Below are 22,767 nucleotides of genomic sequence, written 5' to 3' on the forward strand. Positions count from 1 at the left end.
TCACATGTCCTAAGCAACTGAGTCATCTTGGTGAGTGTGTGCAGGAGGCAGATGTCAGGCAGTTTGTGCATCTTGTGTTTTGAAGTGATCGTTTGGGGGGTGGGGACCCTGGAGGCTGAACCATTCCCATGACAGCGGACCTCTACTGAAGTTTACAGCAAATCATAGAAAACAAGTCCTCTTTCATCTCTAGTGTGCAGCTACACTATTGACACGGCATCAGCCCCTCAATCAAAAGAAGTCTTTAATTGTTGTTTCAGGGCTGGAAAAAGTGAAACCGATGAGGCGTTGCGCATGTTAAGGAAAAGTATAAAAGTTAATGCGTGCGCGTTAGTCGCGTCTTGACTGCAGAGAGGGAAGGATGCTCGTGTCTGTAATATGATTGGCTGTCTCTGCAGCCTCCAGGCTCGCGGCTATATAGGCCTGCACTGTCCCACGGTGCATCAGAGCGCAGAAGGAGCGGGGAGCGGAGGATCCGAACTGGACACACCGTGAACTTTCACTGCTGGAACTCACTGAAGAGATCCTAATTACTCGTTAAGCGTCGGGCCAGTCTGTGGAACTCTGCTGGAATATTGTTCCGGGAAACTTTGGTCTTGACCACACCATAACACCGCGGTAAGTTTAGTCGACCTTGATGTGATAAATCACGGAGTTTAACTGTAAGACGCAAAGGAGTGGTTTCAGTGCACTTTGCGCAGAAGGAGCCTGGAGCCACATGACTAAATACTGCGCCTCTTTGGATGACTGCTGAGTTGTAGTTGCGCACTTTGGAAAACTTTTATTTTGGATGAAAGGCGTTGCTCTCTGTCTTATTGTAGTTTACCGTTGTCGTGTGAATGTGAATTCCTGTCTGTGAATCTGGTCAGTTATAAACTGTTTTATAAACTGGTGTCCTTCAGACTTCGTGAACCATTTTACATTTTCAGCAGAATTATTTTGCATGTTGTTGTTTTGTTACTCACCGAAGTATTTCATCGATAACACTCAATAATAATGGTACAAATATTGTCAAGTGATGCATAACCCATGATGATGTATTGTATAAATCAATTTAGTATATATAATGAGCTCCTGTTGCTCACCATTAACAAATTAGTCAGTTGAATTCACTCTTATTTATATAACCGAAAATCACAAATCTCAGTTTGCCTCAGAGGGCTCTCTGTCCTTGGACCCTCACATGATCAACTCACTTCCACTTTATGTGATTAGTGCACACTTAACAAATAATCTGATAAGGAGTGTTAATACACATTTACTTCATACATTATTCAATACCTCACCCATACATTTGCTCAGCCTCTCTGAAAGCAGATTAATATCTGTTGTTTTAGTTTTCACACTGGTCATTTACATGTTTCTGCATGACCGTATAGTATTTATGCCACATGCCACAACCCAGAGGGTGTAACATGAGTTTATTTTAATTCTTCTTATATTTGTTTGTTACTGAAAGAAGTAATGCACTAAAAACAGCTCCATATTTCTATGAGAGGAGGTACTGCTCTGCTACAGAGAGGCTGAGCAAATGCATGGGCCTGAAATGAACTTTTCTATCCAGCAAATGTGGTCGCACATCATTTAATGTATGAAGTAACTGTGAATTAACACTCCTTAATTCAAGATCTTTTAAGTGCTTTTTAATCACATGAAGTCATAGTGACTTAATCATCTGTTAGTGGTGAGCAGAAATTTATGATACATGTTGCATTAATTCATGCATAAAATCATCATGAGCCATGCACTAGTTAAGCTTTCATATGATTTGCAGCATTACTACAAGTGTTACCCTTTCATTTTTACTTCCATTAAAACTTATTTTGTCCTTTCTTCTGGACCCATTGAATGATTTATTACTTATTAAAAGTCGACGTGTGAGACTGGAAGGCCTCAGAGATGTTCTCATAATGTGGCAATATCAGTTTCATGCTGTTATGCAGATGAAAGTAAAGGCCCGTTTTGTTGCAACTTGAATTATCACAGTCTGATAGTGCTGATGTATCCATAGCGGTCACACAGTTTGCACACTTTTTTGATTTCACAATCTGCTGCTACGTGCAGTTTATGTGTTGGCGTCATGCAGCGTGATATATGGGCATGATGGGAGTGTGTATTGTTGCCTCAACAATAACATATTTAAATCAAAAGAATGTAACAAAGTCCAATTAACTGACCTGTCATGTTATATAGACTGGATTTATTAGCTCTCTTCTCAGCAGAGACAACTAAACTCTAGGAACCTGGCAGGAAAACAATATTTCACACCTTGGCAAAGAATTGAAAATGAGGCTATAAACTTACAACCGTATATTTGAAATAATTGGAGCTGAAACTAATTTCTTATCTTAATAAACAACACCGTGATGGCATGTGTGTCAGTGTTTGCGTTAAAATGCAGCATTCCTGTTTTGACCATATGGTGTTCCTGTTATTCCAAACTGGAGACGGAGGGAGGACAAAATAACAGGAACACTTTGCAAAGTCAATAGGCTACAACACCAAAAAAAGCTACAGGCTCAAAACTGACCACAGAGTTGAATTAACACCTCTGTGACTCATTTTCACCAAAAACACCACAAGCTTCATGTGCAGGACTCGCTGATTGCAGTAGATTTTACAGTTGTTTGTGCAGTTGTGTCCTGGATCATAGTCTGAGTCATATTTCTGTATCACTCATCTACTCAAGCGCTGTACTTGTACCACAGTTTTGAGGTAATTGTACTTTACGTGAGTATTACTTTACACTTCTACTACACTATATTTCACAGAGCAATACTGTAGTTTTTACCTTACAGCTGTAGTTGCTTTTCCAATCATGGTTTTGCATCGAAAATACTTAACAATTACATTATATGCTTAAAGTTAAAACATGTGCTTTCCAGCCTCTCTGGCCTGTAACCATTCACACTCGGTTTGTAGTTGGGGCCCGCTGTCTTGTTTCAGATGTCTATAAGTCGTTATCAGCTTCACCAAAGAGACGTTTTCCTGCTAAACTACTCATATGGTTTCATTTACTGTTTGAATGAAATTATGTGAGAAGTTTAAAGCTCCAAAGAGGTTAATTCATCCCATATTTCACAGGGAATGAAACAACAAGAGAAAAATCGCAGGACCTCTCAGATTTATCTTGTGACCCTTTGAAGGGACCCGACCCAGAGGTTTGGAGCCACTGGAGTAAACTGCTGAACTGTAATATTAATAGTAGTGTAAGTTAGGTTTCTGTACTTGGGTATGATTTTAAATAGAGGACTTGTAATGTAGTACATGTTGAACAATCTGGCATTGGTACTTTTACTTAACAGGATCTAAGTACTTCTACCAGTGCAACTAAACAGATGCACGAATGTGTTAAACTTTGGTGCAGACAGCTGCAGAAAATCGGTGTGTTTTTTATGGTGTTGCACTCCATCAATTTATCGAGCAGTGAGCAGCAAGTTCAGGATCAAAGTCACTTTTTTTTCCTACTAAATACTGGACATCTGTTTCCCAATTTTTACATTTGAATAGAAGTCACTTCACTACAGTCATTGTTTGCCCTCTTGGGCATCAGCTCTCACTCTCTCTCCTCTTCGGACTTTTCCTGTGCTTTCCTTTTTCCTCCCATTGTCCTTCTAAACGGTGCAGTAGCTCATTCATCTCAATCTTTGCCTCTTTTCTTGCCAATCTGTTCCTGTGGAGTTTTTTTTCTTTTCTTTTTGATGCACTTTTTGAACACCTTTCTCTCATTTCTCATGCTCCTCTTCCCAGCCTCTCCTCTTACACACAAACACACATGACCGTTAATTCCCCTTCCACTTTCACCCTGCTGCTTGCCAACTTTCCGTCACGTCCCTTCTAAGAAGTGAAGCCAGCAGAGCTAAAGGTGGGAGATGGTTTGTTAAGTCGTATCTGTGAGGTTAAGAGGATCAGCCTGATTAAAACTCATCTTTCCAATTAGGTTAGACAGTCCTGCTCTGATAGGGCCTAATGAGGTTCCACATTATACAACATAAAGGCATTATTCGGATGTGAGGACAGATTTTTCAAAACTGATTTCTTGTGATATGAACTGTAAGTTCATCCATGTGACTTTGTGTCTTTGTGTGTGTGTGAACAGAACAAGCCTCTGTGTTTTTGAGCCGAACGCAGTTATGAATGCCAGTTGTGTTTGAGTTGTGTGTGTGTGTGTGTGTGTGTGTGTGTGTGTGTGTGCGCGTGTGTGTGCGTGTGTGCATGTGTGTGTTTGTACGGTATGGAAGCGGTGATGCATGAAATCTTCTAAATGTAAGCATGTTCTGAATTCATTAAAAAAGTAAAACATTTGTCCACAAAGCCTTTGCCTTCCCAAACCATGGTGTCAAAAGGTTTGCACATCTGCGCACAGATGGAGAGATTGTGCATGTGTGTGAGATTATGCGCCCTGATAGCGTGTCTCTTCAGTTATTGCCTCCATCGTCAATCAGCCCATTTATCCAGAGAGATGCCCCGAGGCATTCTGGGGGGTACACATGATGCTTGAGAGGCTCAGAGCTGAGCGAGGGTCCTCTGTGAGAGGCAGAAAGTTTCTATGTCACACACAGTCGACACACAGAACTGCTGTTCCTCATGTAACCTATAACCTCAGTTATCACCACTCCATTTGTCTGTTTTGTTTCATGCTCTCCTCTCTGTCTGTTCATTTCACCCCTCTCCTTTATTTTAGTTTTCCATGACACAGAAATGGTCTGTGCTGTAATGACATACATTGTGTACACATATACTCTTATTATGCTATTTAATGGAATTTTAGAAATATCAGAATCAGCATGAATTTTGCACCTTTTGTTTCACAACCAATGAACAAGAATCATGCATTTTCTGAATTAACTGTGTTTTCAGTAGGGCTGTACTGAAGAGTTTGAAGCTTCAAAGCTTCATTCATGGCATTGACATTTCAATTCTAAATCAGCATTCACATGTTGCGCAGCCTTTTCTTTTCATGTCTAGTTATTCTAGGGTTGCAATGGTGTAAATGTTTAAAAATAACTCTAATAGTATATGGTTTAAAACTACTATTATCAGGTACAATGACCTTCAAATGTTTCTTTTATTGGAACAATGCTTTATTATATTTAAAAACTGAAATAACTGAAACTTGAAAACATTTTTAAATGGAAGTAGGCTGTGCGTAAAAATCTCCCTTTTGAAAAAAATAAAAATAAAGGTGAGCTTCTCTGTCCGTTTCACTCTCTTTCAATACCATAGGTAAGCAGATGTATAATAATCATCAGTGTTAATACCACAGTAAACCTTGAAACGAGTATGCAGCTGCAACTGTGCTCCAGACGGCTGTAAAGTTCAAATTTATTGGAAAGAGATATTTGTATTTACTTCCAAAATTCCTATTTATCTAACAAAATATTGTGTTTCAGTCCATAATTGATGGCATTTAGCTTTTCAAAAACAACATTTAGAGATGCAACCCCTGTCCTTTGCACAATAGGTGTCAGTCGCACTGAACATCTGCACCAGAGAGTTCAGATTTGGAGTTTTTAAAAAGGCAAACAATTTTAAATGTTTTGATTTATTTTATTGTCATTGTCAAATGTTGCTTTAAGTCTAAGGATATGATTATTATTTAATAAATATTTTATGCTCTTACTGGATTAGCCGGCTGCCTACATGTTTATGTGGGAAAAAAAGTTATAGATGTAAGCATCTGAGGAAGAGCCGATATGGCTCGAAACATCATGCTATAAATAAATCACACTTAATTGGAGCTTTTTTGGGGTGCGGACTTTACTTGTTTTTACATGTTAACTTTTTTGGTCCAGCACCCACCCTCATACGGGGTAAGATGTGCCTGTTGTTTTTCCACTTTTGTTTGGGAAAAAAGTTATATTCCTTAAAAAAAAAAAAAAAAAAGCTTAATTACTTTCAATTTGAGCAATTTGCTTGAGGATTTTTTTCAGGGTGATGATGATGACACAAAATATCACAACAGACTTGTATTGTAAAAAATTTCGATACATTTTAATTCTGAATATTCAGTCCTCCTTAACCACAGTATTGATACAACAGTACCAGCTGTGCTTTCTTGAGCTGTGTTTTCGTTAGTGTTAACTATAGTCATTCTGCTGTTTTCTGCTACTAACCAAGAAAAGAAAAGTCTTTGTTGTCATTTTATAGCCTTGCTATATTTATCTTTTTATCTTTTTATGTTTTTGTAATAATAATTAATTTATGCAATCAATGTCAGTTTTCCCTGTGGTACTAAAAATGGTACAGAATATTAATATTTTTCAAGGTATTGTAGAAGCTTCAAATATTAAGAAATAAGATTTGGATCTGTGGATTTGCTTTGAACATTTACATGAATGCAGACAAAGAGTCAAAGACTCAAGTAAACTGGGCCTGATCCCAGGCAGCGGATGCCTTTGCCCTTAGTTCATCACCAAACATAAGACCTGTTGTAACTCTACAGATGTGAAAGTCTTTACAAACTTGATATCAATCTGTCTGATACATAGTGAGATATACTGTACATGCAACTGTTTGAATGCTGACAGTTTATCTTCTTTCTCTGCAGGACAAACACGCTCTGACTCAGACCCACGCCAGGCCTGGAGCAAAGCCCAGTGTGTGGATGTCTGTGAACATGTGTGTGTGAGTCTTGAAGCGTGTATATTAAGACTGTTGAGTGCCTTTCTGTGAGCGAATGTCGTGCTGTGTGTGTACGAGAATGAGGGCTGTCGCCGTTCTGCTGTGTCTCCTGATGGCCGCCGAGGTCGGAGCCTCTCGGTTCGTCCGGGACACCCAGAGTGCCCCCGAAGCTTCAGAACCCTCAAAGAACAACGCCTCCATCCCGCGTCCGCCCCTGCAGCCGGCCCGTCCGCGGGGCTCCTTCCCTCCCATGTGCATCAAGCCCACAGAGATCAAGCATGCTTTCAAGTACGTGAACACCATTGTGTCCTGCTTGATCTTTGTGGTGGGGATCATCGGCAACTCAACGCTGCTGCGGATCATATACAAGAACAAGTGTATGAGGAACGGACCCAACGTCCTGATCGGCAGCCTGGCTCTGGGGGACCTGCTTTATATCATCATCGCCATCCCCATCAATGTGTACAAGGTGACCACATTTATCCTCCGTGTCCGTCTGTCTATCTGTCTGGTAGGGATATAGAGAAAATCAAATATCACAATTTTTTTTACCAAATACCTCGATATCGATATTGTAATATTTTAGGGTTGACTATTGGTGCTTTTACAAAATACTTACACTGAATTAGGGTTGCAGCGGTTTGAAACTGTATATGCATCAAACCATATGCGCGTATATATGGTAGCAGCAAGCAAGCTGGCAAGTTGATCCAAGGTGCCCAATTTTCCACCTCGTAGGGTAGTCATAGTGGCGGAACCCTTTTAGTTTAAACAGACTGAGGCGCCCTTCCGCCACAGGAGGGGCTGTTGATGACGCCGCACGTGCGACTCACTGGCGGTGGATAAAGAGGAAACAGCTGATAGCAGGAATTAGCGAGCAGCTAGTAGTAAGAGGGAAACGCAAACCTGACAGACACTGTAAAGATGAGCAACTGGGAATACAAGGAATTGCGCGCCCTCCTTGTCCTCGCAAATGAAGAGGCTGTTAACCGTCAGATGACGGGGACGCTGAAGAACGGGTCGACTTACGAGAGAATCGCAGAAGGACTGACTAGCCGCGGCTTCCCTCCCACGTCACTGGTTACGTCACACGCTGAGCTACACGTGTTGTTACTTGCTCACGCCCCCCATTGCCCCGAAAAAGGCACATTCTGTATAAACAAAAGTAGGTAGGCAGCATTTTGCTGCACTCCCCGATTTTGTTTTTATACTGCCAATGCTGAAAAAGGACTGATTGGGCTTTCCTGCAAATTTGCACAACTCCTGTTTAAAAAGGGTTAATGAGTCAATGAGATTTTTGATACATTATCATCAGTAATGTGGATATAATGACTAAGTGGGTAAAGGCAAATAATAGAACAGCTAGAACAGTCTGATTAGTTCAGAAAATGGCATCACTTAACTAATGAAGCCTTTAAAAACAGGAAAATACGACACTTACCATGTTAACGTCAATTGTCCAGCTCCAGCTCTGGTGTTTCTCATATGTGACTGATGATCTCTACCAGACCTGTAGTTCAAAGTCTTCTCCGAGGTAATAATTATGTTGCATATTTTGAATTGAGCCTGTTTGTTTGCTGGGTATCATATGGTAAGAAACACATCTTCAAATGAACTGGATTTATTATGCATCGCTTGGTGTGTGTCAAATTTAGCATGACTTTAAAGCAATTTCCCTGCTCTGCACTTTCCCAGTTACCGGTGAGCCATTTGCAACACATTGTTTGGCACATCATGAGTGTAGCTGAGGTTTATTTACTTCTATATTGTTGTGGTTTCTCCCTACATTTAGTGTTTTGTGTGGTTTTGTTTATTTCCCTTGTTCAGTATAGAATCCACTGAGAATACAAGGGACCATTCAAACTGAAGAAAAAAGACTCAATAAAAGCAGATGCGAGCCAGCAGTTGGGGATAACTTGAAGAAAAACTTGGTCTTTGTTTTTCTCACTTGCCTGGTGTGTGTGACGCTAAAACATCCGCTGAGCTTGGGTGCAAAAGCTGTCCCCGCCAAAATGTTCAGCCCACACTGTAACCACACCTGTTTGCCAGTGAGAAGTTACAAAAACAAAGCAGAAAACAACATGTGAAACTGGTTTTATTTCCCAAATCTGATAAGATTTAGTTTAAGTGAATGAAGCTGGAGTGTTGCGCTGCACTTTATCCAGGCAAATATGACTAATAGTATGGTAGGCATTTCAGGTATTTGTGACACAGCATAGAGATGATGGCTGTAGATTTCTTTAAGCTAAAAAGTGCAAAGCAGCCCATAATGATAAAATATGTAGCTTGATTTGCTGTTAAAGACGCTGTCCTGATGCTGAACTGATTTTAAAACCCCTGGAAGAAGGACTAGCAGTGTGGAGGAATTGTTGACTTTGACTATAGTAATAACAGAAGACATGAGGACCCCTACATGAACCTCAACCTGTCTGTTTGTGTTCACAGGGGACACTTCTTAAATTTCTCTCAGTACAAACGTCTTTCTTCTGTCTGCCTCCCCCATTGTTTTTCTCCGCAGCTAATTGCCGAGGACTGGCCGTTCGGCGTGTACGTCTGTAAGCTGTTGCCGTTCATCCAGAAAGCTTCAGTTGGAATCACCGTTCTCAGCCTGTGTGCTCTCAGTATTGACCGGTATGTAGACTTCTTCTTTACACACACACACACACACACACACAACAAATATTGGTGCTGAAAGCAGCTAATGCGTACATCTGTGTTTGCAAAGCTACCATGCAGTGACTTCATGGAGCAGGGTGAAGGGGATGGGGATCCCTCTGTGGAAAGCAGTGGAGGTGACTCTGATCTGGCTGCTTGCTGTGGTGCTCGCAGTCCCTGAGGCGCTGGCGTTTGACATGCTGGAGATGCCGTACAGAGGCAACAAGCTGCGCGTGTGTCTGCTGCATCCAGAACAGACCACCAGCTTTATGAAGGTAGCCACTTAATTTTAACAGCATCATAAACTCAAGCACCTGGATACTTTCATCTTGCAGAAATAAGGATTACGTGTTATGTTGTTGTTTTCAAACATGCATATGGTCAGAATGACCTGCACACGTATTTATTGCTTTCTATTAAAGGGATAGTTCACCCAAAATCAAAACTACTTTTTTTCCTCTTACCTGTAGTGCTGTTTATCAGTCTAGATTGTTTTGGTCCGAGGTGCCGAGTGTTGGAGATATCAGCCGTAGAGATGTCTGCCTTCTCTCCAGTATAACAATATGGCACTCAGCTTGTGGTGCTCTAAGCATCAAAAAATATGCTTGAAAAACTGCAGTTTCTTCAGAGATCATGATCTGGTTACTCAAGCTAATCCACAGACCTTGTTGTGAGCAGGAACTATTACTGAGCCTGCCAACCAAATCACCACACGGAAGGAAGTGTACATCTACTCATGGATGAGAGGCTCTAGCTTGTGACAGTAAACATTAATGGTGTCCTCTTTCACTTAAATGTGACTTAAGTGAGCTTGGTGGTATTAGCTGAGCTAGCAGTAGATGCACGCTTCCCTTTGCTCAGTGATATTGTTGGCAGGTGTAGTTCAATAAAAAGGAAATAGCTCCTACATTGTCTGCTAAAAACAAGGTCTGTGGATTATCTTGAGTAACCAGGTCATGATTTCTGGAAAGAGACACTGCTGTTGAGTTTTTTAAATGTATTATTTTGGTGTTCCATTATATTTCATTTCTCTCTACAGCCAGTATCTCCAACACTCTGCAACTCACACTGAAACAGTTTAGACTGATGAATAGCACTACAGGTGAGCGGAAAAATATGTAATTTGATGTTGATGTGAACTTCCTTTGGGATAAATAAAGTTCTATGTAATCTAATCTAACCTAATCTAATCTAATCTAATCTATTCTAATCTAATCTGTCTTTTAAATGCAAGGTTAAGAAATAATGGATTTTGTTAAACCTGCACCTGATATTAAGTTAAGTACAAATAGCGTCTGGACATCTGCGGTACTATTCGTGTGTCTCTTTAATCATGATTTCTCCTTTCTTTTTCAAGCTTTGCCAACAACTAATTCAGTTTTCCAAAAAAATGTGATAATACCATCCATATACACTGCATTAATCATTTGAATGTGACTCATAACATTAATGGTACATTAAGAAAGCTGCACAGCAAGACACAAATTACAAAGACATTTCCAATATGTGGATACTTCAAGTTTATTTATGCCACAAGGGTCTGGAGGAAGAACGAGACATGGTGGAAATGATGCATAAAGCCGTGATGTCTTTTCATGTGTCATTTTAAATCAGTGAATTGTAAATTAACCTTGATGTATTTGGCAAAAAGACACAATTCAGCTTAAGCTGGTGGATTACCCTAAAAAGAACTTGGGCTATTTGGACTTCTTTGAGGAAATGACTTTAATTCATTTAACCACATTTCAAGTCAAAAAATAACTTTGTACATAACCAAAATAAAATCTGTAACTAATTTAGCATATTTGTACCAAATTTCCTGATGTTAAAGTGAAATCATCTGTACAAACAAGTTGAGGGGAAAATTTCAAAGTGGAAAAAAAATTGCCTGGATCAGGTGATTGTTTTTCATGATTTATTTCAAGTGTTCAGCCAGAAGATTTTAAATGTCTCCATGCACCCTAAACACAAGGCACATATGTCTTTATTGGTAAAACATTCCACTCATAAGCAATGAAGTGCTCATTAAGTCTTTTCCATGACTAATTTTACAGTAGGCGAAACATTGCATTTACTTATAGTTAAGCATTTATGTTAGCTATGCAGTCAACTTAGCTAAGGTTGTAGCTGCTGATCAGCAATACAATATGCTTCACTTGCTAGCTAGCAGGCTAATACCGTAGTTAACATCAGTATAGCTAATGCTAACAGCAGTCAAACACCGATTAAAACACATTTTTAGCCAAAAGACATGACAGTAATGATTTGCTAACACACAATTTATGAACCTTAAATTAAAACTCACTTGAACTAAAACGTGAAAGTGTTTAGTCCTATGTGGAACATAGAGTTGTGTTACACTTCAGCTTCTTGTGCGAGAAAAGTCATACAACAACAAACACCTTAAAAAATGATCCTGACAAATCCTTTTCACATGTTTTTAAAGGTCCAGTGTGAAGGGGGATATATTGGCAAAAATGTTATATAAAATAATAAGTATGTTTTCCTCAGTGTATAGTCACCAGAAAATAAGAACCACTGTGTTTTTTGTTAGCTTAGAATGAGCAGTTTATATCTACATAGCGAACTGGTTGTCGCCCATGGAGTCCACCATGTTGCACCACCATGTTACAACAGTAGCCCAGAATGGACAAACCAAACACTGGCTGAATATAGGGCCATTTGTGTTTTTGTGTTATTGGTGATCATACTGTACATTAGCAGGTGCTTGGCTGGCAGCCCATCTGTGACGAGCCAAAAAACATTGGAGAAACACTGATTTGTCATGTGAAAGTGCTTTATTCAGTGTTTTTTTCCCAGTTTTAATCACCTAGTCTGTTTGTTTTTGGAGAGGAGGAATCCTCTGCAGATCATTCAGTTCCTGGAAAAAAAACCCTCCTAAACCAGGAGTCAGCAACCTTTACTATCAAAAGAGCCATTTTTGGCCTATCAACATTACTAATAGATCTAAATGAGCATTCATTAGTATGTTTTAGCACAAGGTGGCTCCTCTGCAGTGAGCTATTTTTGATTATTTGGTACTTGACCTTTGTAGCATTGCTGATAAAAGCAAAAAAATCTAATCAAATTCTGTATTTTTCCCTGAGACTGTTTCTTTTATGGATTTGGAATCCACAGCTAGCCTAGCAAGGAAGACTCAAGACTACTGTAGCATTGGTAGTGATGTTTTAGAGGAAAAGGGGCTAAAGAGCCGCATGTCCTAAACAATGAACACTGAATTCGAACCACAAGAAATTTCAGCTGGTTGCAATCTGCATTTTTCACCACTAGATGTCACTAATCCACCCCCAAACCTTACACACTGGACCTTTAAGACATAAACACAGGAAAGAAAACAATTTAGATCAGACTTGAAAAACGGATCACCAATTTTTGTTTTCTCACTTGCCTCTCAGGGATTCCACAGTGTTATTATGAAATAGATTTTTTTTAAAACAGCTTTCAAAGTAAGTGTTTCGGAGCAAAAGTTCAGAGCAAAAAGAAAAGATTATACACCACACCATTTTAATTCTAAACCTGTGAGAAACTTCAGTCACACTGTATTTGCTGTTGCTTTTTTTGACTCATGCTTTCTCATTTATCCAGTTCTACCAGGATGTTAAAGACTGGTGGCTGTTTGGCTTCTATTTCTGCTTCCCACTGGCCTGCACAGCAATCTTCTACACACTCATGTCCTGCGAGATGCTCAGTCGCAAAAAAGGCATGCGCATCGCACTCAACGACCACATGAAACAGGTACATGTGCAAAGGACTGCTGTGCTCCTTCAGATCCACTGAAAGCATAAGACTTGTAAAGACAAAGGCTTTCAGTAATTTCAATATTTGTCTTGTGTGTGTGTAGCGGCGGGAAGTAGCGAAGACAGTGTTTTGCCTTGTGTTGATTTTCGCTCTCTGCTGGCTGCCCCTTCATCTCAGCCGTATTCTGAAGAAAACAATCTACGACCAAAATGACCCCAACCGCTGTGAACTGCTCAGGTAGACACACATATAAGCGACGCATATCCACTGCAAATGCCATAAGAGCCCATTGTTCTCTGCTCTGTGACTTCCTGTGGACCTTGCCGTAAACTTTGCCCTTTTCCCCACCAGCTTCCTGTTAGTGATGGATTACATCGGCATCAACATGGCCTCCCTAAACTCCTGCATTAACCCAATTGCCCTCTACTTTGTCAGCCAGAAGTTTAAAAACTGCTTCCAGGTAAGAGGGCACCAGCTAGCACTAAAAATATGTGAAAATTGGAAAATACAGAAGAAGCAAATAACTGTGTGTGTGTGTGTGTGTGTGTGTGTGTGTGTGTGTGTGTGTATCCGTGTTCTTGTCTCGCAGTCTTGTCTGTGCTGCTGGTGCTACAGAACATCTTCCCTGGATGATCGGAGTTCAGGAGGACGCTGGAAGGGCTCCTGTCACGGGAACGGACTAGACCGCTCCAGCTCCCGCTCCAGTCAGAAATACACAAGCTCCTCATAAACACACATCACACGCCTTTTCTTTGCCAAACCCATGTTCCCATCAGCTCCCAACATGGAGAAACAGCGCTGTCACTGCCAACAAACCGCCAATCAGAGCACAGTGAGGACGGAGAAATGGAGCATGGTAGAAGTCACTTCTACCAGACTTGTAGCAGACTGAAAGACGGACGGACCCAAAGTGCTGAATGAAATAACAAGGCTGTACTTGTTCAGGCTGTAATACCAAGTGCGAAAACTTATGAAGGCAACATGTAACAGTTCATAATCCGACACTGAGGCTTGTGTAAAGGACTGAAAGTCTCTCAGTGGACCAACATGGTGAATACATTTATAAAGAATGTTTATTAAAGCTGCATGTAGATTTATGTACAGGATTATTTACATGCAGATTGCAGACCTATGATTATATCTAGCATTAGTGCCTCACGTATGACTAGCAGCTCTGATAAGTGCTACCTGTTGAAGCTGTGATACCTCACAGGGAGAGATAGAGGGAAACTGTGACCCTGAGTTATTTTTTAAAAATGCACGAGTGTGCCGCTGCATGTAGACACGACCAAAAGCTGATGATTACCAAGCAATCAGCTGCATGCTGTCGCTGAGCTCCTTGACACCCACATGCCCCGGTGACGTCATACCAGAGCAAAATGGGCCGCACTGTCATGCAGAGAGCCGCTCAGCGCAAATCTTTTATCGGGAAATCATCTCTGCTTTAAGTCATGTGGAGGCCAGCTGTTGTCCGAGAACACTGACAAACACCAGATGATTTCTGTCATGCTACACAGAGAAGGTCATTTATTAGAACTTCTTCTTTTTTTTTTTTTTGTTCAGTATCAATGCTGATGTGTTTCCATTTTGTATCAAGTCTTAACCTGTCTCTTACAATGTAGCCTCTATTTTTCTACGAAAATATCACAAAGCATGTGAAGCTTGTATAACCTTCAAACATGAGGTGTCCATTTATCATTTCCTAGTATTTAACCTTCATCAGTGAGTGGTCATGTTACAAAGATGTTGCTGCGGATGGAAACTAGTCTGATAATTATTTCTAAGAGCTGCCCAAGGAAAACATTCCCAAAATTAACCCGTTAGAAAAGCTTTAGGAAGAAAAAATAAATCCTGTACAGCTGGATGTTTTTCAGAACTGAATGTTTTTAGTAGAGATTACATTTCATTAACTGTGTAGTGGTTGTAGAAATTATTCAGAGACACTGTTTCCATTAACTATAATTCAGGTAAAATTCAGGACCTCTAATGTGTTTAACCAACATAATTTGTGAAGAAGAGAGCTAAAGAAGAATCTCATAATAAGACATGAGAGGAGAAATGTGTTCCTAATACTCGTTGATAAACTCAGAGTCAGGACGTCTGTAGCCAGAGGTAGCTGCAAGCGCTCCGTAGTCACGTACTCGTGACAGATCTTGTGATGGCAACACATCGTAAAAAAAAAAAAATGAATAAAAATGACACTATATCTGGCTCTTTGAAAAGTCAAACATGAGGGGAAAGAACTCAGTGACAGACAATACATGGATTGTGCATTCTTAGTAATGTAATTTGGGGAAAACAGTCACGTTGCAGTCCTCTGAATTGTAAAATGAGTAAGAGTTTTTAACACTGGCAGTACTGATGATACAAGCACAAGATGAATCCTTTTTTTATGCTTTCTTGACCACGACATAGTGTTGGAACTTCACATATTCTGAGTTTTCTATATCAATGTGCTGACGAAACAGACATGGTGTTTTCTCACACTGAAGCTAAAGAGATTTATGTATTATACAAATCTTTTGGACAAAATATTTTCCTTTGTCGCTGTATTAAGACTGCTCAAATAAGCTGATCATGCAGTATGTCACTTAATAACTCCTCATGTATATTTATGCCATCATCATACTGCTTTTAGCTACATGTAAAGGGGACTGTGTACTGGAAGGTCTGAGCAGCTTTGTGACTCTCTTTATGGACATGTAGAAGTCATTTGAGAATGAAGATAAAATGTAATGTGAATATTGGCCCTGTTGATTTGAATTACATTTATACTGTACTTAAATGTTGAGAGTATGCTGTAATAAATATTATTTTATAGCATATGTGTTTGAGTTATTTACCAAAATACAGTGCATGTATTTCAGGTAATTTCTGGTCAACAGTGACGCAGTCTCATGGCTGCTGAGACAATATTTACACGTATACAAATACAATAAAGGTTCCCTGTGGAGTTTATGACCTCGTGTAGCAATATAAAGTTGTTTTTCTATGAGTGGGTTGGCGATTTGTTTTTCTTGGTTGCACACTATTCAACTAATTGACAAGCACCAAGATATGCTGCCGATGGATTTAAACATTGCTGGACTTGAAACAGTTAAGCTTGGCTAAAGGAAATGTTTTATGAGGACAGAAATGCATTTAATATGCTTGTTGGAGCTTAAGGATACATGTTTTGGCAAGTAACACTAAATGTAAACATAACTTATGTTTACATGAAAACCCTGCAGGGCACCTTTAAAGAGGACCTGTTATGCTTTTCCTTATTTTCTATTACAATGTTTAATGTCCATTTGACATGTGGCCAGATTTTCAAATAATGAGATAAATGAATGTAAAAGTAATCCCTGCTAGCAATACCCCTCAGGCTTCAGACTGTTCTGTTTCCAATTTTTTTTGACAAGCAGATGTCAGCTCGTGACTGATTTCTTTATATGGTCATCTGCTCCAAGCAGACTACTGCAAGTGTTTCAAATGAGCCCTTTCCCTGCTAACACCCACGAACATCTGGCTTTTTAATGTAATAGACAAGGTTGCAATTGGCATTAACACCCAAGTCAACTGACTCTGCAGTAGTCAAGGGTATTTATCAGCTCTGGCTCTGATCTGTATTGATGGAAACACAACACCCAGGTGAACATGCTAATTTTAGCTCCATTACAAGATGTAATGACGCACCACTACAAAATACCGGCCATCTCTGCCTAAGCAGCGCTCAAACATCAATCCAAATTAGTGTGTTTGAAAGAGACTGAATAAGTATATAGAGAGAAGTAACCACCAAAAGTAGAGAAAAGTAAAGAAAGGTTTTGTTTCCACTGAGGGAAATGGTTTCAGCTTACAAAAATAGACAGGAGGTCTGTGTCGCCGTGACAGTTACATTTCTGGGGAGGTGCATGTCAGGTTATGGACTACGGCATAGGCTACGGCGTAGGCTCTACATCGACGCAGAGCCTACGCCGTGGGTACTGCGTCAATTTGATGCAGAAATATAAATTACAGCTAATCTTGGTGCAAAGGGGTATTACAAGCACTGCTACATACAGCTTCATGCTAACATCAGGGATCACATTCCTGCTGGAACATGTGTGAAGATTTTGAAGCTTTTATTGGTGAATATTCACAGTAGAAAGCGCCTTCATACTCCATTAGAGTCATTTCCTAGCTGTAATGACGGTGCAGAGACGCTGAGATTCGGAAGACCAATGGACTCACACTTCTTAACATATGCTCAATTATCTTCTATTTTAAATGAGAAATGTGAGGAGGGAGCGGTTCCTGCCTCATGTCCGGAGTGGGATCAGCTTCTAAAGAAGGCCACTGTGGTGAGAGGTGTGGTCTCAGACATCTATAACAAAATGTCCATAGCTGCCCCTAATACATATTTTTCTGTCCAGCTGGCTTGGGAGCATGATCTTAAAACATCTTTCACTGCCTCTCAGTGGAACATATTTTGGAGGTCGGCTCCAAAATACGTCATATGTGTGAGATTTAGGATCATTCTTGTAAGATCATCCAAGATGGATGACGGACATCAAGATTTATGCTGGCATGATTGTGGCAACAGAGGTTCTCTATTTCACTTACTCTGGGACTGTCCATCTGTTAAAACACTATGGTCAGAAGTGATATCTCTTGTGTCAGAGTTTTTTAATGTCAATTTCCCTAAAGTATGCCTGCTGGGCCTGAAGTTTGACAATAATGTTGGAGTAAATGTTGAGCACCTATGGACACTGGCTTGCCTATCCACCAAGAGAATAATACTCGTAAACTGGAAGGAGTGTAAAGCAGCCTGCTTCTCAAGGGACTCTTGGCTGAAGGAATACTTGGATGTATTAAACATGCAACGGGCAACCTGCCTGTTAAAAGACTTTGATAAAGGGCTGGAAGGCCACTGGGACACTGTCATTATACTTTTAAAACGGTAGCCCCCAGTTTATATGCATAATGTACAAGATCTATTGTATGTTACATTTGTTATGTGAATGTCGCCCTTGCACACAGTGTTTTTTGAACATTAAAGCATTTGAACATATTCAAGTAGAAACCGAAAATACAAGTATGAACCTGAAAAAGAGCACAATAGGTCCCCTTTAAGTAGGTTGTTTGGAAAGGATGAGCTGTTATAACAGGTGTCAGGGCATGCTGTCCTTTCCTGTAAATGTGTCATGTAATGTGCTTTACATTTCTTGTTACGTCAGCTACTTGAGTGTAACATTGCTTTTACAGATGCTCAAAAATTCCATCCTCTTTAGAGTACAGCTGTGGTATGAGAGCATTGCACTCTTGACAGGAGTCAACATAAGCAATCGTCTGTTAGCAACAGTCTTTAAAAAGTGAAATGTTATGTTACAGGTTCTGTGTCTTTTGTTTTTCTTCAGCATCAAAAGAAAACCAAGTCAAATATGTTATCAATGACCTCTTACAAGACTTTTCCTGTTTTGAAATAATTGCTTTAGACTAGTAGACATTAGGCGCCAAGGGCCAGTTCCAAGAAGCAGGTTTACGGAGATAACTGCTGTATCTCAGAAGAGATCTTCCACATCAGTTCCTCTTACAAATTGGAAGAAGCTCTGTTTCTCATTCAGTAAAGCTGTGTCTTGAAAACAGTCACAAGTTCCGCAAGGCAGGAAATTAGAGACATTAAATCAGTGCTTGGCAGTAGGCTTGATTCTCACAAAACTGAGAAACATCTTGAGGCAATAGGCTACTTACAGTGGTGGAAAAAAGTTTTCGGACACCCTTAAATTTTACACAATCTCAAATATTATCATGAAATATTTGTGGAAAAATCTTTTTTGTGTTTCAAAAGGTGTGGCTGCATTAGACAGATACAAACAAATACAAATTATATTTTTTTGTTTATTGTTTACAAGAAAAACTAACAAAACTAAATTCTTGACAGTTTCAATATGTCAGTTCTCAACATTGTCGGTATCAAAGTCAACAAATAACAGAGAATGTGTTCAAAACTGAACAAAAAATAAATAAACCATCACATCATCAAATTAATATTTAGTAGTCCTGCCATTGGCACGTAGTAGAGCTCTAATCCTGGCTGGCATGTTCCCCACGAGCCTTTCACACTGTTGAGGGGTAATCTTGTCCCATTCTTCTTGAATTACTGCTTTTCATTCTTCTAAATTCTTTGGTTTATGCTCTGAAACAGACCTTTTGATAATCCACCACAGATTTTCAATGGGGCTCATGTCCGGGGATTGAGCTGGCCACTCTAAGACCTGGATACTGTGCTCCTGCAGCCAAGTTCTACTGGCCTTGGATGTGTGGCAAGGGGCATTATCTTGTTGAAACATCCAGTTTTTACCTCAACGGAACAGTGCACGTGCAGAAGGGAGCATGTGGGTTTCGAGAATGGTACAATACTTGGTAGAGTTCAATGTGCCATCACAGACAGTGAGATGACCAACACCAGCAGCACTCATGCATCCCCAAACCATGATACTGCCTCCACCATGCTTGACAGTAGGTACTGTACATGCTGGAGATAATGCTCGCCTGGCCTTCTGCATACCATCACATTAGTAGGAGGAAGATAAAGCTGGAAACTGGACTCATCTGACCACAAAATCTTCTTCCAGTTCCTGGCTGTCCAGTTCTTGTGTGCCTGGGCCCAACGACGCCGAGCTAACCTCTGTCTCTCATTGATCAGGGGCTTCTTGATAGCCTTGTAGGACCTTAAGCCGTGATCTAAAAGTCGGCCACGTACAGTGCGGGTGGAACACTGGACACCAGTTTGGTTTGACCACTGCTGCTGAAGCTCCTGTGATGTCATTTGGCGGTTTTGCCTGCACATGCGGATCAGGCGCCCAGATCTTGGTTTGTCTTCCAAGCTGTTGGTTCGTCTGTATTTCTGCAGAGTGTATCCAACTGCTGAAGGACTGCATCTGCACTTCCTGGCTATCTGGCGGCAGCTGTACCCTTCCTGGCTGAGAATCTTTATCTTCAGGCGTGTTTCCTGCGTTAGGTTCCTTGTTTTAGCCATTTTTGTGTCTGAAGAACTTTCAAATGTGCTGGCTTTATGCAGACACGAAGCTTGGCAACAAAAATTGTGTCTTTTAATAAAAAGAACGACCTTCATCACTGGTACCAAAATGAACCAATACTCAAAATTTCTTATGTATTTTTATGGATTTATGGATCAATTTTAAGTTTTTAATGGCTTTTTTAGGATTTATTTAGTATTTTGGCTGTGACTGTACTAAAAGAAATTGCACTTGAAGACCTAAGAGTAATTCTTAATGCAATATTTCACAAATGCATGGGGTGTTCGAAAACTTTTTTCCACCACTGTATATTAGCGCAAAGGAACACTCTTGTTGCAAAGCATACCCTGAAGTGGCGGCGATGAAACCATGCCCACTTCCATATGAAGTCTTGACGGCTGCGTTCCCATGGAAAGGGCACAGATCCCATGAAATATGACAGCTACAGTAACTTGGAAAATAGCTGCTGTGTGGCATTGAATTTGCTGAATTAATTGTCCATCAGGCCACAAATGAGAGCTGTTGGGAGAAGTTTGTCCTCAGGGCTAATGTCTGAAAAGCCTTGCTTGGAGAGGTTGAAGGAAAAGACCGTGATTTGGGTTAAAATGAAAAAAAAAAATCTGCTGGAAAAGGATTCCTGACAGAAAACCATGTGCCAAATGAGACAGGAATTAGCTAGCTAGCACTGTGGTTCTCAGTCTTTTTTGTGTAAAGAGCCCCTTAATTGATACACTTTAGATCACGGACCCCCATTTGCTGAGATTTGGCTTCAGGAACCTCCAACTTAAAAGATATTGGTCGTTGGACATAATTAAAATCAACATTCTATAGTTGCCAACTACAGTTGAGGAGAAAACCTTGGAGGAAGCAACACCTGTGATCAAAATAGTCACTTACCTGACTCTTACTCAAGTGGGTTATAGGGGAAAAAAATGTAGCAATACACTGCATACACGTACACTGCTTCATTAACAAAACTCAGTGTAGGATTAAAAAAAATCTAAAATAATTACACGAAATTAACTCATTAAAGCACAAACTTAAGAACTGACAGTTCTGTAAGCAGGGCAATATACGTAGATATATGAAAAATATGAGAGCTTATTGATTGTGAAACAAACAGTGAACTGTCATCATAATATGTTTCAAATAAAACTTGATATGAGTGAGGACTGAATTCTGAACCTCATGACAGTGTGACATTTTCAACAAAACCACATTAAAGATGGCACAAGACTCAAAGTTATTGCTTGCCGAAGGAAACATTTCTTCACAGCAGCGCTTTAGGCTTCATGTGTCGCTGTGGATGAATTATTTTCTGCACAAACAGTATCAAAAATTTTACGCTTGTTGTGGTTTTGGACATGTGGAATTCCCCCTCCACAGCCAGCTCTTTACATTGTGCTGTGCCATTACAAAAGTTGAACTAATTTTGAAAAACATTAACAGTGTGAGTCAGGGTGTCATCACTACAGTGTATGACATATTCTTTGTCTTACAGATGAACATTGAATTCATAGTCTTTATTGTCATTGTGTGTACAACGAAATTACGGTGCCACTCCAGTCAGTGCAACAAGAAACAACAATAGCAATAAAAAAATTGCAATAAAATATATATCAATACAAATATAATAGAAAAAAAAATGAAAAATATGAACAAATATATACAGTGTGTGCCATAAATATTTCTGTACAGTATAGTGCAAATGGTTTGCTTGTAGATATTCCAGGATTTCCAAAAGTCAAAGTACTTATAAGGCAGAATGGCCAATTTCAGAATAATCTCTATAATTTCATCATAATAACTGATGTATAAATGTGTTCATCACATTAATATTGAAGCTTGTAAAGTGGGGCTAACTTATTACTTTATATACTGCTGAGTGGTTTAATCTGTCAAATAAATGTTGTGAATTAGATAATGTAGTAATAAGCAAAAAGAGCTGCGCACTTAACATCAGTCCAAAAACTTCTTAATTCTGGTGCGGTAGTCAGAGATGAAAGTCAAAAAATGGAAAAGGACTCGCACACAGAAAACAAATGTAGACTGAGAGTCTTAATGAAAGATCATTTTACTGGGGATCTTCACAGACAAACAAGCAGCAAACGTTTCAGTCCTCAAGGGACTATCGTCAGTGCATATAATGAGAGGTCCTAGTGGCATGGTTCTTATAGTGTAGTCTTCTCAATCAAACTTGATTGGGCACACCTGGAGCCTTTCACAGAGGGCAGGTAATCAATTAGAGGTACCAGCCCTGTGTCACACATCACACCATTACAATATACATATATACAAACAGCCTTGGACAAGGAGCTCAAAAGTGAATGAGTACATCAACAGATATACATCTGTACTCTAGCTTGGGGACTATTAGGGTCAGACTGGTGCACACAGACAGACCTACAAAAAGCAAGACATTTCTAATTCCTCATTTAGCCCACTGGGTTGTAAGGTTTTTAAATAGTAGATGTATTTGCATTCACTTTGTAGAAGCATTTGGTCCACATTGCCACCACGTTTTTGGGAATTATCATGTCAATGCCACAAAATATCAAATCAGAAAGAGAATGATTTCCATCAGCAAAATGCCTGGCCACAGCTGATTTAGGATCAGCGCGAATGGAGCTTTTGTGCTCATTGATTCTCAGTCTCAGTTGTCTCCTAGTTTTACCAATATATTGGATGCCACATTTGGTGCATACAAGAAGGTAGACAACATTTG

At 39.9% G+C, this 22,767-nt stretch overlaps 1 protein-coding gene across 1 annotated transcript; it reads left to right on the top strand.

The window, feature by feature from the left end:
- The first annotated feature begins 363 nt into the window (after positions 1-363).
- LOC125894754 (endothelin receptor type B-like) lies at positions 364-15,260 on the top strand. Its single transcript, XM_049586334.1, has 8 exons — positions 364-618; positions 6,551-7,093; positions 9,143-9,255; positions 9,350-9,554; positions 12,886-13,035; positions 13,142-13,275; positions 13,390-13,498; positions 13,628-15,260. The coding sequence occupies exons 2-8, from the start codon at positions 6,680-6,682 to the stop codon at positions 13,766-13,768; spliced, it is 1,266 nt and encodes a 421-aa protein (XP_049442291.1). The 5' UTR covers positions 364-618; positions 6,551-6,679; the 3' UTR covers positions 13,769-15,260.
- The last annotated feature ends 7,507 nt before the right edge of the window (positions 15,261-22,767 follow it).

Source organism: Epinephelus fuscoguttatus, linkage group LG9 (genome assembly GCF_011397635.1).
Source record: "Epinephelus fuscoguttatus linkage group LG9, E.fuscoguttatus.final_Chr_v1".
NCBI classification, from domain to species: Eukaryota; Metazoa; Chordata; class Actinopteri; order Perciformes; family Serranidae; genus Epinephelus; species Epinephelus fuscoguttatus.

Coding starts and splice junctions, on each gene's coding strand:
- LOC125894754 (XM_049586334.1), top strand. CDS start 6,680: ATGTCGTGCTGTGTGTGTACGAGAATGAGGGCTGTCGCCGTTCTGCTG. Junction 7,094..9,142: donor TCCCCATCAATGTGTACAAG/GTGACCACATTT, acceptor TTTTCTCCGCAG/CTAATTGCCGAGGACTGGCC. Junction 9,256..9,349: donor TGTGCTCTCAGTATTGACCG/GTATGTAGACTT, acceptor GTGTTTGCAAAG/CTACCATGCAGTGACTTCAT.